Source organism: Hippopotamus amphibius, chromosome 1 (assembly GCF_030028045.1).
Source record: "Hippopotamus amphibius kiboko isolate mHipAmp2 chromosome 1, mHipAmp2.hap2, whole genome shotgun sequence".
NCBI classification, from domain to species: Eukaryota; Metazoa; Chordata; class Mammalia; order Artiodactyla; family Hippopotamidae; genus Hippopotamus; species Hippopotamus amphibius.
Genome location: NC_080186.1, coordinates 164731800 through 164746802, shown reverse-complemented (window position 1 = coordinate 164746802; position 15003 = coordinate 164731800). Strand labels below are relative to the sequence as shown.

Below are 15003 nucleotides of genomic sequence, written 5' to 3'. Positions count from 1 at the left end.
CTGCTCTGGCCAAGAATGGGAAGTAGGCTCATGAACTGGCATGGAGCCAGCATGTGCCAAAAGGAACAGGACTGTTTGGAATCAGTAGCCAGATTCAGGGGCACCTGGCCTTCTGGCTGGAGCCTGGCCCCTGGCCCCTGGCCCTGTATCAAGGGAGGGGGTATCCAGCCTGTGAGGTTACACGTGGAGGGACACTGGGAGCCAGAGGGATGTGCCTGGGGCCCCGAAGTGGTGACAGGCAGCAAGGCAGGGTGGGGGTATGTTCCGTCGATTAAGAGCCCCCCCAACCCACCCCGTCTGTGGCATGTTGGAGAACTACTTCATGGAAAGGTCTGGGACTTGAAGGTAAGGCAAGGGCAAAGGAACTCACTCAGGAAGAGCCGGCTCTTTTCGGATTGCATTTCCTAAGATTTGGTATGCATACATCAAGTGGGACCCAGGATTCTTTTAGACAGCGCATGGGTAAGGCATTAAACATCATCGAATCACATAATGTGAAAGTTACTGTCTCATCATCTCCTTTAACTATCCAGATGATGGCAAGAGGAAAAATCCAGTTTTGTCCTGTGTTGGTTCGGATCCTCTGAGAAGCAGTGCAAGAGATTTGCTGATAGAAATGCCTGTGTTGGATAAACAGTGTGGGAGCTGGAATATGCCAGGAGAGCCTCCAGTGCAGGTCTGACACCTCTAAGAGGAGCGAGGAAGGAAGGACTTGGTAGGAAGCACCTCAAACTGAAAAAGTCTCATCCAGGCCAGTGGGTGGCCTGTCAGAAGAGCTCTGTCAGGCCGGATGCGTGCAGCTGTGCAGGGTTGGGCTCGGAGGGTGGTTCAGAGTAGTCATCTGTCCCCTGCTGAGCCTGGTGACCCTTCACATGGGGCTCTTGAGCCCTGCAGGAAGGGGCAGCTGCCAGGGGTTGAAGTCCCAGCCAGACTCACCTCTCCTCAGAAGCCCCCCTCCTAGCCCCCGCCCCCTCTAACTCTTCCTCTCTGGCCTCTCTCCTGGGTGGGTGAGACCCAGGCAATTTCCAGCGGTTTACTGATGGCTTTGACTGGGTGCCTCAGATTGAGAGTCTTCTAAGGGTGAGGGTTACTCCCTTGGGTTTTGGGCATAACCAAGGTCTGAGCCCAGGGTCTCAGCCAGACCCCCTCAAAGCCAGTGCTTTAAGGTCAGTGGTATAAAGTCCATGTGTGTCTTGGGCAGCATATTGTGGCAGCACCTTCTCTCTCTCACTGCTGTCAGCATTTCTGCAGGGGCTGCTACTGCCCAGGTGCAGAGGCCCCTGTCCAGCACTGTCCTCTGTGGTCCGTCCTTAGGGGCAGACCCAGGTTTTGTGGAACCTGCAGCTCTAGCATCTTAGGGGCCCTCTCTGAGAACAACAGCACAAAAGTAGGTTTTAAAGTAAATATTTATTAGAATGAGAAACAGAATCAAAATAAACGACAAATTTAGAAAAGCTGACCAAGATCCAAAATACAGGAAAACAATCCAGACTGGCTTCTGGGGCCATACGGTTCAAACGATAGTTCCTGTCCCTCATCACATTCCTTGGTACCTGGTGTTTGGTGACAGCTCCCTACCGGGTTCCCCCTCTGACCCTGCAGTTGAAGGGGTGGGAGTGCTCCTGGGGTCCCCAGTGGAGGGCTGGCAGTACCTTACCTCTAAAGTAACTGGAAGCCACTTCGTTACACGCGCTGATGTTTGGAGGAAATGTGTCTCCAGCTCAGCCTCCTCTCAGCCGGATCGCCCAAGTTTCCATGGTCCCTTCAGTGCCACCCAACCTGAGGAAAAGTGTGACGGGGGAATCTGTAGTAGAGAACAATAGTCTTAGCTGTTGCTTTTGCAAACTTTATACACAAATGGCAGGTCAACATGAGCTGGGGGCCTGAAGCTTAAGCTTCATCGCCTCACGTAAGCCCAGCTGGATCCATCCTGAATGTGTTCCCTGCCAAAGGGAGCCTGTTACCCTTAAGTCACTGCCTGAGTCAGGGACATACAGTGGCTCCCATTGACCTTTTTAAAATAAAACTCATTCGCCTTGTTTTTTTTTTTTTTTTGGTTGGAATTATTTTTAATATTTAAATAGAAAAAGTGAGCACTGACTTTTTTTTTCTCTTTTAGACACACACACGTCTAACAGCTGAAATGTGCAGAGGAAATGAGCTCCCGCTCTGTCCTCCACAGTCCCCATCTTGTGGTTGAAGCTGCTGCCAGCCTCCCTCCATCCTTTGTAACATACATAGAAATTTACAGTGGCTGCTTTACAGTACAGCTGTAATGCATTGTGTATTTTATCTTGTGTGCATGTCCCTCCCCAACATCTCCATTCTTAAAAACCAAACAGTCATTAATAGTCAGGGATGCGTCCTTCCTGATGGCATCAATTCCTACCCTTCAATGGGATAGTGAGGAGATCTTCGGTCCAGAAGATAATTTAGTGAAAGGGGTGGGATGGCCAGAGCTGGAGTAACCGTCTGCATTGCTGCACTCTGGTATCAGAGTGAGGACAGAAGAAATAAGTCGGGACAGTGTGGAGGGCACTGTTGCTAATGAGGAGTCTCCATGAGACAATGTGAGGAGAATTCTCCCCACCAGATTTAGATAGATCAATGAGCCAAAGCTAAAAAAAAAAATCCAATAGTCAGCAGTTCAAACACTATTGAATTTTCAAACGTCTCCCACCAAGACAGGTCAAACATAGCAGTAACAATCTAGATCTTTCCAGGAAGTGAAGGTAGAGCCCCGGGCATTCCTCCTGACAGCCCTGTATTAGGCCCTAGAAGTGTTTGCCCTTGCTGCAGCTGCTGCTGTTGCTCCACCTGCAACTTCTCAGTCGCAAAGATGACCGGAAGAACCACGATCATGAAGGAAGTGGTTCCAATCCACAAGGCTGCCCTGGAAAACCTGTACATTTTCTGGGCCACGAAGAGGGAGAGATCAAAAGTGGCTCCAGCCATGGACCGGACCCTCTCCGGGAACATCTCCGTCAGACCCCACAGTCTCTCCGACAGGGTCTCGTCTAGCTCCTCGTCGTCTTCCTCCTCCAGCTCCTCCTCTGGCTTCTCGGCATCGCCCTTCGGAAGCAATTCATCTGGGGACAGGGGCGCCCCAGGGCCAGCGGTGGCGGCAGCTGTGGCTGTGGGGGACACCGGAAGCCTCGCCTTGATTTTTATTCTGGCTATAAAAGTAGTATTTGGTCATTACTGGGAAAATATAGACAAGGGTAAAGGAAACAGTGAAAGTCATCCTGGAGTAAAGCCCACAGGCAAGCAGTAACAATTTAGAGTTTCACTCTTCTCCCATCCCCTGCCAGGGGCTTGACATGACATTGAGGCAGACAGGTTGGAATGTCCAGACGTCCACACATGGGCTCGCACTGTGCTCCTTTCAGTCTGGCTGGTTGTTCTAGAACAGTCCTGATCGCCAGCCTCCATTATTGTTCCGACCCAAAGCCCTTTAAGGCTCAAACAAGGGCCTGAGCAGATATGGCATAGCTGGGGTCTTGGTAAGAGAGATGCCCGTTTTGGCTCCAGCATATTTGAGATGGTGGGAAGAGGTCTTTCCTTTTTCACAGACCCAGATCTGTGAGCTGAGGGTTCCCAAGGACAAACAAGCTGAGGGCTGGTCCTGCTTCCAACTCTGTCCGGGATGCCTGCTATGGGAGGTGGGGAATAGTAGGGGCAGGAGACCTACCACAAAGGAAGGACTGGGAGGGGCCATCAGGCCCAGCCTCCTTAGGGTTCAGGTCTGGTTGAACCTCTACCTGGGAGGTATAAGGCCTGGCTCAGGCAACCTGTAACCCCACCCATGGCCAGAGGGCAGCACCAGCTAGAAAGACTTGGTCTGAGTCAGCAAGAAACTCTGGGAGTGGGGACCTGCAGGGAGGTGTGTTGCCAGCGCTGTCATCGGTACATCCTTCTCTTGGCAACGCCCAGAATGAGCCCCCGGGGCAGCCTGTGGGGAGGCTGGGCCAGGATGGGGAGCTGCAGCTCCGTCTGCAGATTCTGCCCCAGAGCTGGGGTCCTGAGAGGGTTAAAGGAATGATTAGAAAATTATTCCTAAAAGATTATTCCCAATTTCCATAAAAGAAAATTTTCTTTTTCTCCCAAAATTTAAACAAAACAAGAAAACAACTTGGTTTCTCTCTCATGAAACTCCTAAGGGTCCCGATTATCTTAATTTTGGATAAGTCCCTCCCTGCAGCCTATCACCCCTGTTCCACACCTTCCCCTCGGGCAGGATCTGGGGGACATGGGGGACAGCTCTTATTTCTTTCCTGTTCTTCCTGCGCCTCTGCCTCTGGGCGGTGTCATCTTCTCCCATGGGGTGTGGCAGGGTCCAGATCCTTGTCAGAGGCCATGGGCAGAAGGGACCACGGATGTGGGGTCAGGCCAGAGAAAGGCCCTCTGACTGAAGAAGCAGCACATTGGTTATGAAGAAACCTGAGAGAATGTCCTTTTTGCTCTGTAAGTTCTTGACAAGGAGGGAGGGACAAATACGCCCATGGCCTGATTCATGAGGAAATGTGATTATTTAAAAAAAGTTTTAAGTGAGAGAACTGAAGCTGTCCTTTAAGTGGCATTTTAAAACCTAAATTAGAAACTGCATTAGCATTGCCATTGGATGCTGAGGCGCAAGAAACTTGACCTGTTCTCCCCTGAGGCTCAGGGTCCCAGGTCAGAAGATAGGGGGTCTCCATCTGGGACGGGTTCTGGGAGGCATGCATGGTCCCCTGCCCCAGTACTGCTGGGGAAGGGGCTTCTCCCACTGCTCCCCGAGGAGGCTGCCTGTGGGTTCTCTCTGCTGGATGGGAGAAGTGGGCTGGGTGACTGGGAAGCATCTGGCCCTTCCCTGAGAAAGCCTTTAGAATGACACTCCCCCAGATCCGGCGTTGAGTGGCTTTTCTCAACATCTCAGCTGGAACCAAAGGAAGAACACAGGAAGATGCACGGGCGTGTTAAGGGCATGTGAGATATGACAGTCCCCCGTCCAGCCTGGCTGGGTTCTAAGTTCACCCACCCAGGCAAGAGAGGTGGCATCCTGCACCGTCCCGCAAGGCTTGGTGAGCTGTGGGGCAGCCTTTGCCAGGGGCTGGGTCTGTTTCTCCTCATGGGACCCCTTCTCCCCTAGCCCCCTTCAGAATCACCTGGGAGCTTTTAAAATGCAGGTTCTGGCCTCCATCCCAAAGATTTGAATTTAGCATTTGGAGCTGGGAGTGTGTGTGTGTGTGTGTGTGTGTTTGAGAGAGAGAGAGAGAGAGAGAGAGAGCAAGAGAGGGAGAGAGAGAAAGAGAGATGTCCTCAAGCACTGACCAAGGTGTACCCCTGTGTGTCCTGACACCTGCGATCCTTCCTTGCAGGCAGACAGCAGTCAGACTGCCCAACATTAACTGCCCCTGGGAAGGGATGAGATTTAACAAAGGAGTCGAAGTATTGGCTGTTGAGTACTAAAAGTCTAGGCCTGGGTATAAAGTTTGGAACAAGACACAATGAGTAAGGGCGGGGCTGTGGCTGGCACAGATGACACCTGAGGGGGAATTGTGAAAAGATGTCTTTCTCCTTGTCAGGACAAGGGCAGATTTTAGCCTCTGGTTTTGCCCTACCCCACAGCAGGCCACATTTGTGCAGTGCACACACTGCTCAACCTTATGTGGTAGCCGTGTATAAGGGCACATTTCCCCATTCCTGAAATTAGAAGAGCTCTCCCTGATCTTGGGGCAGGGTTGGGTGGGAAGTGAGGAGAGGAGAGCAGATGACTTAGATATTGGTGGGTCCCTGAGAGGGGGCACAGGGGCTCTCTGCCTTGGAACAGAGAACAGAAACCCATGTAGTTTGGGGGAACAGGGTGCAGAGGGAGATAATAAATACCTTTCTTGGGTAGAGCCTTAGGGAGGCAGAAGCCCTCAGAGTATGGATGGCTCCCCCAGCCCTACCGGGTGCAAGGCGGTGGAATAATTCCTGCAAGCTCACCTTAGCACATGTGTAAGTGCCAGGGGTGGGGGTGGGGCTGGGGGGCACGGCTAGCTTCCTCCAGCTCCACAGCAGTTTGGAGACAGAAGGCGGGCTTCTGTGCCAGGGCTCCAAGAAGGCCGTGAGCATGGCAGGAGGTGTGTGAGGACATCTTTTAGATGGGAGTGAGGGTCTGTGTGGCCGGGACTTGCAGGACTGACCTTTCAGAAGCAGAGAGAACAGCGGTGGTGGACACCAGTGCAGGGAGGTCCACCCACCTTCAGCCCACAGAACTTAGCTCAGTGCCAGAAGAGTAGGTGTGGGGACTCGGAACTGAGATTTCTACCACTTTAGGGGAGGGATCCTCGCAGAGATCGACAAGTGGAAAAATAACGTGACATTTCTTACCTACTTGAGTTTGTGGATTAAGATTGATGCAAAGAAAACCACAAGAAAGTACCCCCTAATAATGATCTCTGCATGGTAGGATGAAGGGCAATTTTCATTTTCTTCTTTTGGAATGCTGAGGTTTTTGAAAATTTTTCCGGTGACCATGTTTGCTCTTTTAATGGGAATGATATTTTTTAAAACCAGTGATTTGCTTTTCTCTCTCTCTCCCCTCTGTTGGGTCCTCGTTCCTTAAGTGCCTCATCCATCACGCATCCTTCAGCCGCTCCAAGCCCCCTCCCTGTCCCGGCCTGGCAGGCACTGGCTGAAGGTGGGGCTGGAGCCCAGGAAGGGAGTGGCCCTACTTGGGAGTCCTGGAGTCATGATGACACCAACAATACCATCAGCAAAGACACTTTTCTGTCCTCCCTGTACCCACTTGAGAGGACAGCCAGGGTGGAAGAGATACTCTCGTCATTTTTGGCTTCAGGGAGATTGACTCTCCTCCCCCAGGCAGGAGGGTCCAGGCTGGGCTCTGATGAGCCAGAGGGTCAATGGGCTGGGCCTTTCCACGCTCGAAACTCCCAAATAACACCCTTTCCCAGAATCTGCTCCTCAGGCCCCTCAGAGCCCTTGTCCAGAGCCTCACTCTGAATCTTGAGGTAGAAAAGACACACATGGGCCAATCATGCCATTTGGAGAGAAAGGGAAGAGATGATAAGCCAGTGGGGCCCTTTAAGGCATCCCCACCTGGGAGGGGATGGGATGAAAATAGAGCAGAGGCAGGAGGGGGGCTTAGGGAGCTGGAGGGAGAAACATGCTGATTATTAAAGAGTGAATTACCTGGGTCAAATTACGAGCGCACTTAAACAGCACATTTCCTCCTGATACACAACGGAAGTGGCTCAGATTCTATCACAGAGTCACAAAGGGTGATAAAAATAAAAGATGGATCTCAGCCCTGTCTTTCCTCTCTCTCCCTGCCCCCTGCATCAGTTGTGGTGGGAAGAAGAGTGCCCCCGCTCCAGCCAACTTGCTCAGCCTGGTGGGAACTTGGAGCTTTCTCCCTGCCATCTCTGTTGGCAGAACCTGCCTGCTTGGGGAGGGAGGAGATGGAGGCATGAGGGGTTCCTCCCAGGGGATCCAATGCCAAAACATTGAGCAAGCTTGCTCTCCTCCCTGGGGCAGGCTGTCTCCTCAGGGCTCTGCTCTCTGACTCCAGGTGAGCCCTGAGATCCCAGGACAGAGGGGGCGGGGACCCCACCTGTGCCCCTGTGCAGGCATGACATTTCCTAACGTCCAAAAAACAGGAGACCAAATCCAAACAAGGCCATGCCTGGGGAGTGTTATTCCCCCAGCCCCTGTCAGCGTTTCCGGTGCCTTTACTGAGTTCTCACTTCATAATGGTGCTGCTGAACAGTGGTCACGCGGCAGAGGATACAGTGGGGTTGAACGACTCAGCCCTACTTGTCCTTAGTTCCTCCAATGCTTTATCCCCCATCTTGTGTATGGGTCCAAATCTTACACATCCTTCCAAAACTGGATCCGTCCCAACTCCTTGGTGAAGACCAGAGAGCCAGCAAGAGCACTGGATCACGAGTGCCCACCAGTCGGGTAACTAGATAACCATGTTTTCTGGCAAGGTGACTTCCGTGGCAATGGTGTCCAAATACAGTTGACCATCACAGTCACCCAGGAGCACCTTAAAATATAGATTCCTGGGCTCCACTCTGTGTCTGTCGATCTACATTATCGCACGTGTCCCGGAGGATTCTGAGACAGGGGATCCTAGGACTGCACTGAGAAATGCCCTACAAGGTGTGTCCCTCCTGCCCCAGGCGGCCTCCCAGGACAGGGCTTCTCCCAGGACGTGTTGTCCTGCTGAAGGTCTCCTCTCCCATTCATCTGTGTTCATTGGCACCCACACTGTACCCAGTCCTGTTCACCAGGCTCAGGGGCTCCGGGGGTTGAACTTCCACTCAGTGGGACCCTAGTATTACATAAGCTCTTTCTATGCAAAGAGGATAACAGATCCTTCCCTGCCCACCTGGCTGGGTTGTTGTTTTAATTAAGTGAGCTAAGGGATGTGAAAGTGCTCTGAGAGCTGTAAGGTTGGGAATTGAAGGGGGGGTTACCTGTGCCTGCTAGGCAGTGATTCACTGACTGCCTTGTGCCATCTCCTGTGTACTGTCCACCACGCTTATTAAAAATCTTACAAATCTGCTTAACTGCTCCCAGCTGAGGGCTTGGCTTCATTGACTGCCTGCATTCAGCTTGTTCAGCAAAGCCTGCCTCCTTCCACAAGATGGCCAGAGCTGTTTTCTTGGTTTCTGTTGGTGGACAGGAACAGGATTTCTTCCCAGGTGGAGCAAAGCTGACCTGGGTAGATAGGAATCCTCACTGTGGCTTAACACCTGCTGACTTGCATTCTTGGGCTATTGATAGAGGCCCTAGGAGTAAGTCACTCTCTTAGGGTGAGTGTGTAAGATTCCTCTCCTGTGGTGGGGGGACCATGCTTCAGTCCTTTTGTTTGAGTTATCTACTGCTTGGATGAGACACCACCTCAAAACTCAGAGTCTTAAAACTACACTTTATTGTTTCCCGTGATTCTGTGGTTGACAGGCTTCAGCTGGGCAGCTTTGTTCCGCGTGGCTGACCTGTTCTCGTGACTGCTCTCAGCTGGGAGCTCGGCTCTACTGGAAAGGACCAGAGGCCTCTCATCCTCCAAGGTTTCTCTCCATACAGCGTCTCAACGTTAATTTGTGCAGCCGAGCTTCTCCACAACGTAGTAGCCACCTTCCACAAGGACGAGCCCGTGGACATGTGCTTACAGATCCATGGCAGGTGCTGAACTGGCCCCTGTGAGTCACAGGACCAAGCCTAGCATCCACGTGGGAGGGGAAGAGGCAAAGGCAGGCGTCCCCGGAGGCGTGTGTCCTGGGGGCCCCGATGTGCTAATTCCCCACAACCTGCATTTCTTTCTTGGGAAGTCACCCTGATACTTCACAGAACAGGGCAGCAGGCCGGCCTGTGTTTACCTGCTGTCTTTCCACCGGCACCGGTGCTGCTGGGCGTGGAGGCCCGGGCTGCAACCTGGTGAGGTCACACAGACCCAGGCTCCTGTGCTCTGCGGCAACGGCGGCTTCCGCCCAGGGCGACCGTGGCCTGTGCGGAGGAGACTCAGAGGCCTGGCAGGTAAGCGGTGTCTCTGTTGCTTGCCTTCTGCAGTAGCACAGCTTCACGCGGTGCTGCCTCGTGCACGTCCGTTCTGGCCTTCTCCTTCTGGGGGTGGCCTCCGGAGAGGTCTGTGGGAGGCCCTGCACAGGCTCCCCGGCTCGTGAAGATGGAGCCACAGACCTTGTCACTCTTCACATCTGCTTGGGTTGCCTCAGGTCGCTGCCTCCAGGGGACCCATAGGCAGTGTGGGAGGTGGGGCCTGGCCGCCGCCTCCTCTGGCCGGAGTGCTGGGGGCTTGGGCCCAGATCCCACTCTCACCTCCAAATCCCTCTCCTCATGTCTCTGACCAAGTGGTGGGCACCAGGGGTGGCCAGCGGGGTCTTGGCACGCCTCTCCAGCGTTGCGGGCACCTGGCCTGGGACCCTGTGGGTAGACGTGTACCTGGGCTGTGTGGGGAGTGACCGTTCCCTTGGTTTCCTCACACATCTCAGCTTTTGTCTCAAACCGTCAGCTCCGTTTTCTGAAAGAGGTCCCTTCTTTTTCACCTCGGGCTGAGCCTTTCATGTCTTATGTATGCAGGGAGAGGACAGCCTGGAAGGTCTTTAAGAATCAGCAAAATGGTATTTCTACCCTTTGGGAGAAAAATTGAGGATGTGTCCAGAGTGACTAGAATGTTGATGCATAATAGCCTCGCTCTGCAGCCTCAGCACAATGGGAATCGTTCACCTCTGAGCTGGTGCCTGGGGACCCAGAGGCTTGGAAGTCCTGCGGTGCAGGAACACGTCCGTGTCTTTGGAGGGGACGTCATGAGACACCCTGGCCCCCCAGCCCCATCGCCTTTGCTCAGAATACACATTCTGTTCACGCGGCTGGTGACAGACAGTGATGATGCGGCGAGTGTCTTTATGTGAAGACGTGTCTGAAAAGGCAGCTAGGCTCTCAGAACATTCACCTTCAGCAGGGCTCCGCAGGCCTTGGGGGCTTCTAATTTAGTTCTGCAGGCCGGGGAGCCACCAGAGGCTCTGTTTTGCTGGAGTGTCTGTCTTGTGATTGATTGGAGCTTAGAGTGAAACCCTGGGGCTCTGTTCTATCATTGAAGTGATTAGGAGTTACTTCCTCCCTTGAGGAGACTAAGGGATGGGTACAGCTCGGGTCTGGGGTGGTCATTGCTCCCCCAGCATCACCAGTCCGAAAACCCTATGAGTCACTGGTACAGCTGCTGGGATGCATGCTACTCTCAACAATCAAAGCTCCCTGAAAGCAGCACAAGTCCCCCAAATCCAATATTAAGTTGTATGGATATTTATGTAACTCGAATAGTCTGCTTCACCAGCCTGCACCTCTAAACAAGGCTACATTTCCTATTTATAGCAGGAACCTCACCAGCCAGAAAGTGGTCGTCCTCCAACTGTCTGCTGGTTATTGTGGAGGTCTCTCAGTGGTAACCTCCCCAAACAAGGGTGATAACTGTAGCCACCATGCCTGTGCCTTGTCCCCCTCTCTGCTTTGCCCTGCCTCGCTCTCCCCACTACTTACTGCTGGCAAAGCTGTTGGGAGGTGCCTCACTGGGGCCACTGTCTATCACAGAAGTGACCAGGGTGCCAATTCTGGATCCTTCCAGAGCTGGAGCCTGGGAAGAGCAGGGAGAAGAGTCCTCCCCCAGTCCTGAGCTGTGCCCATCACTTGGGCCCCAGAGCAACCCTTACGTTCATTGTCTTGTGGACTCACTCTTGGACAGTTTAACCAGCTTGGTGGCAGAACCTCATGGAGTCTCGAGAGGAATAATCCTGGAGATTTCTGGCCCTTGCTCCTCTAACTAGAGAAGTGCAAAACAGCCTGGGGAGGGGTGAAAAGACGAGGGGGGCAAAGAAGTCCTAGAGCCATTTCTGTGTCCATCAGGATTCTGAGGATGTACATGACATCCAGAAACCCAATGCAAACTAGTGTCAACAAAAATGGGACTTTATATGGCAGCAAAGCCGAGAAGGCTTCTGGAACAGTTCCCCAGATGTAGGAAGAGCTACGGGAAGAAGGGCATCAGGGGCGAGAATGTGACACAACTCCTCTCTCCACCTCCTCTCTTCCTTCTCCCTCTTTTTCTCCTTTCCCCCATCCTTTCTGACCTTTACTTCTTCCTTCTCCTAAATTTCTCATCTCTGTTTGACCTCATTTGCAGACAGCCTGTCTATGCGGCAGGGAAGGGTCTACTGGTGTCCCAGAATGCACATTCTCCTGTTCAGCAACCCTACAGGAAAAAAGGATCTCTCTTTCCCAGTATGCACATAGATATCAATCTCAAGGCAGGCATGTGATTGCCCTGCTTGGGGCTGTGTTGGTTTCCAGAGCATGGGGTACTCTGATAAGTTGGGTTGTGGTTGGGGTGAGATCTGCTTCCAGCCAAAGAGGGGGTCACAGCCAGTACAAAGCCTGCACGCCCATGCCCTCCCCGCTCCCTCCTGGCTGCCCTGCCTTCCTCTGCTTTATCTGTGACCACACAGGGCCCTGGAGGTGGTTGGGTGGAAGTGACACAGTTAGAAGTACTGTCTACCCTGTGAGTGTGGAATCTGCATTCAGACACCTGAACGGGTCCTGGCGCACTTTTATTTGGATGTACGAGGCCTTCTTTGGCCTTCTCCTTCCCCAGCGCACTGCTGGGGCGGGTGAGCCATTGGCCTGGGAGTGTGTGGGGTCAGTGCCATGGGACCCACGGCTTTGTCTGTCAGTGGGCCCAGCTGATGGGCTCTGTTGGGCCCAGTTATTCCTGATGCAGACATTCTGAGGACGTGGAATCCGTACTTTTTAACCATACTGTAATGAGAGTGCCCTCCACCCCTGTCCCACTCGCTATGGGGAGCCCCCTCCTTACTTTTCCTCCTCCTGCCTTCCTGGATGCCCAGGGAGGGCAGCTGGGCCAGGATGTGGCCTTCCAGCGTGGTCCCATCTCTATGGCGCCAAGCACCTTTCCTCCACAGGCAGGGCCAGGCTGCCGTGGCGTCTCAGGCCCTCTCCTACATCTGTCTCCTGCCCCCTCTGAGGGAAGCAGGGCTGGGTGGGGGAGAGCCCTAGCTTAACTCCTCAAACACCACTTCTCTCAAACATTTTGATTCTTTCCTCAATCCTCTCTCTTCTTTAAAGACTCAGGCCTTTGGGAACCCAAGCCCTGGACACCTTTCTTCTTTTTCCTGCATCTTTGTCATTTTTTCCCTGAAGTAAAGGGCATGGGACATCCCTGCAGCTTGACCACAGTGGGAAAGCAGAGGGAGAAACCTAGCGCATTTCCCTAGGAAGAGCCAGCCAGGCGGCCTCCACCCTAGAGGCTGGGAGGGAGCTTGCTGGGTCTGCAGAGAGGGTGGAAGGGGGCTTGCTGCTTGGTTACCCAGCCTGGGTTGATTGACATCCACGTGCTTCTCCTGGAGCCCTTGCCTCTAGTAGTTCACCCTTCAAGGGGTGAGGGGAAGAAATGGGGTAAACATAGAATGGGGCGTGGCCTCCCTGCCTCAGAGGGATCAAAACTCCTAATTCCCGTCAGCCTCTGGGAGTCTCCAGCTCTACCCTTTACATAAGCACTAATGAGCGCTTTGAGGAGTGACAGGCAGTGAGCCCGCTTATTTTTAACCAGACGCCAAGGCTTAGCTCCTGAGCGGGACAAGGTGTCTCAGCCTCCCTGAGGCAGGCAGACCTGAAGGTGTCCTGTCACAGGCTTCCCAGGCCTGCGGCCGCTGGGAAGAGTTTTGCAGAGTTGCACCTGTGTTAGGGAATCTCCTCCAGCCTGGGCTGCTTTGGCCAATTTTTTGTCTCCCGGGCCTCGTTGGGATGGAGGGCGGTGCTCTGTGATGGGCAGAGGAGGCCGGCTGTGCTTTCTCAAGTGTGTGAGCTCTCCTCCTTCAGGAACAGCTCTGGGCACTAATTGGGGGTTTTTGCCCAGGAAGTGTTGCTAGGATCTGTCAGATCCTACTAGGGACCATCAGAAGGGGACACGTCGCTGGAGAACTTGCTGCTTAACCGCTGGTTACCCGGAAACTTGGACAGGGCTGCCGCTCCTGAGCCCCACAGGCACTAGGAGACAGCTTACAAGCACACACTAAAGTTACAGACTAAATAATGACAGATGTGTAGAGGGCCGCAGGGCAGGGATCGGGTGCTTTGGGAAGTGTGAGTCTTGGGGACTGGGCCCTTTTTCTTCCCCCGCTCTGTCCTTGTGCCCTTCCCAGACTCCATTTCTTTGTCTCCTGTTTTGTTCCTCCAAGAACGGCTTCTTCTGCCTGGCTAATTCCACAGGATCCAAGGAAGCGGAGGAAAGTGAGGGAGGTTGTCAGCGCCTGGAAAACCACTGAGTGCCTGCCCCTGGCTCCAGGCTCATAGCTCTGCCAGCCCTCAGGTCCAAGGCCTCTCCAGCAGCTTCTCATGAAAGAGGCGGCCTTCCCCTCCCCCACACACCTCTGGCAGACCTGAATCCTTTCCTGGACTACTGTCACCTCCCAGACGTGGCAGCCAAAGCCTAGTGGGTGCTGCTAGTTTTCCTTTCCAGTTTTCAATTACTTAGTGGGACTTGTTTTCCTTTATCTCCTTAAGGGGCAAATTGGAGACTGAGGTTTGATGGGAAAAGGGCACCCCAGGATTTGGAAATGGGGTTGCCCGCTGCCTCCGGTAGAAGGCAGATAGGGAAATTGAATAATGCATCTGAGAAGGGTCTATTAGCATTCTGATGACGATAAGTGAGGGGTCCGAAAGGAAATCTTCCACAAGTATTGGTAATTTGTCCCCTGGATAGGGAAGCTGATGTGCTTTGTGGGAAGAGTAATTGATTTATCCCCCACTGGACACACATGTGTCTCATCCCTGGTACTTGGCAAGGGGACTCAGGAAATTCTGCGGAAGGGATTGTCATTGTCTTCAGGCTTTGCGGCTGTAGGGAGGGGAGGGGGGTAAGTGGCTGAGCATTTGAGAAAAGCTGCACATGTGCTCTCCGTAATAATGCACTCTCACAAAGACAAGCTCATGATCTGCTGGGCACTTCAGGATGTGCAGTTTCTTTGAAATCCATCCACGGACACTCACATGGACTCCAGGTGAGAAACTCCTGGAACGGAGTTTACATCTGTAAGGCCCCCTGTGCTTACTTGTGCCCCCAGTCCCTGTTGGACACTCCTGCTTCCTTCCTGCTGAGCACTGGGTACTGGTGCCAGGAAGGCCTGGGTTGGAGTCACATTTCAGGGCATCTTTTCAAGTCACCCACCTTGGCTGCCAAGGCCCAACAAATGTGGGCTTTTATCCCCCTAGAAATGGGGACGATTTGCCAAAACTGGGCCTGTTTTCTTTACGGCAACAATTAGCTGGGCTGTGTGTTTACTCCCGCTTTAGGTAGGGCATGGGCATCCGGGTTGTCACGGCCTCTCCCCGCCACCTCAGTGCAGGGACCAGTTCAGTTCTGTTTATCACCCCATTTGATCTGCACTTTTCTTAGAGCCGAGTTAAGGAAACAATTTTAGCTCT

The 15003-nt window shown here is 53.1% G+C and overlaps 1 protein-coding gene across 1 annotated transcript; it reads right to left on the bottom strand.

Annotated features, from left to right (window-relative positions):
- Positions 1–2685: 2685 nt before the first annotated feature.
- LOC130843806 (mitochondrial import receptor subunit TOM22 homolog) lies at positions 2686–4321 on the bottom strand. The gene is made up of 3 exons (XM_057719778.1): positions 4223–4321; positions 3692–3761; positions 2686–3134 (listed from the first exon to the last, which is right to left on the bottom strand). The coding sequence occupies exons 1-3, from the start codon at positions 4319–4321 to the stop codon at positions 2710–2712; spliced, it is 594 nt and encodes a 197-aa protein (XP_057575761.1). The 3' UTR covers positions 2686–2709.
- Between the last annotated feature and the right edge of the window lie 10682 nt (positions 4322–15003).

What these genes read in the sequence shown, in the direction of transcription:
- LOC130843806 (XM_057719778.1), bottom strand. Translation starts at nt 4,321, where the DNA reads ATGGGAGAAGATGACACCGCCCAGAGGCAGAGGCGCAGGAAGAACAGG. An exon ending in AGATCCTGCCCGAGGGGAAG is followed by an intron (nt 3,762 to 4,222) that starts GTGTGGAACAGG and finishes TATACCTCCCAG; the next exon opens with GTAGAGGTTCAACCAGACCT. An exon ending in CTCCCAGTCCTTCCTTTGTG is followed by an intron (nt 3,135 to 3,691) that starts GTAGGTCTCCTG and finishes TGTCCCCCACAG; the next exon opens with CCACAGCTGCCGCCACCGCT.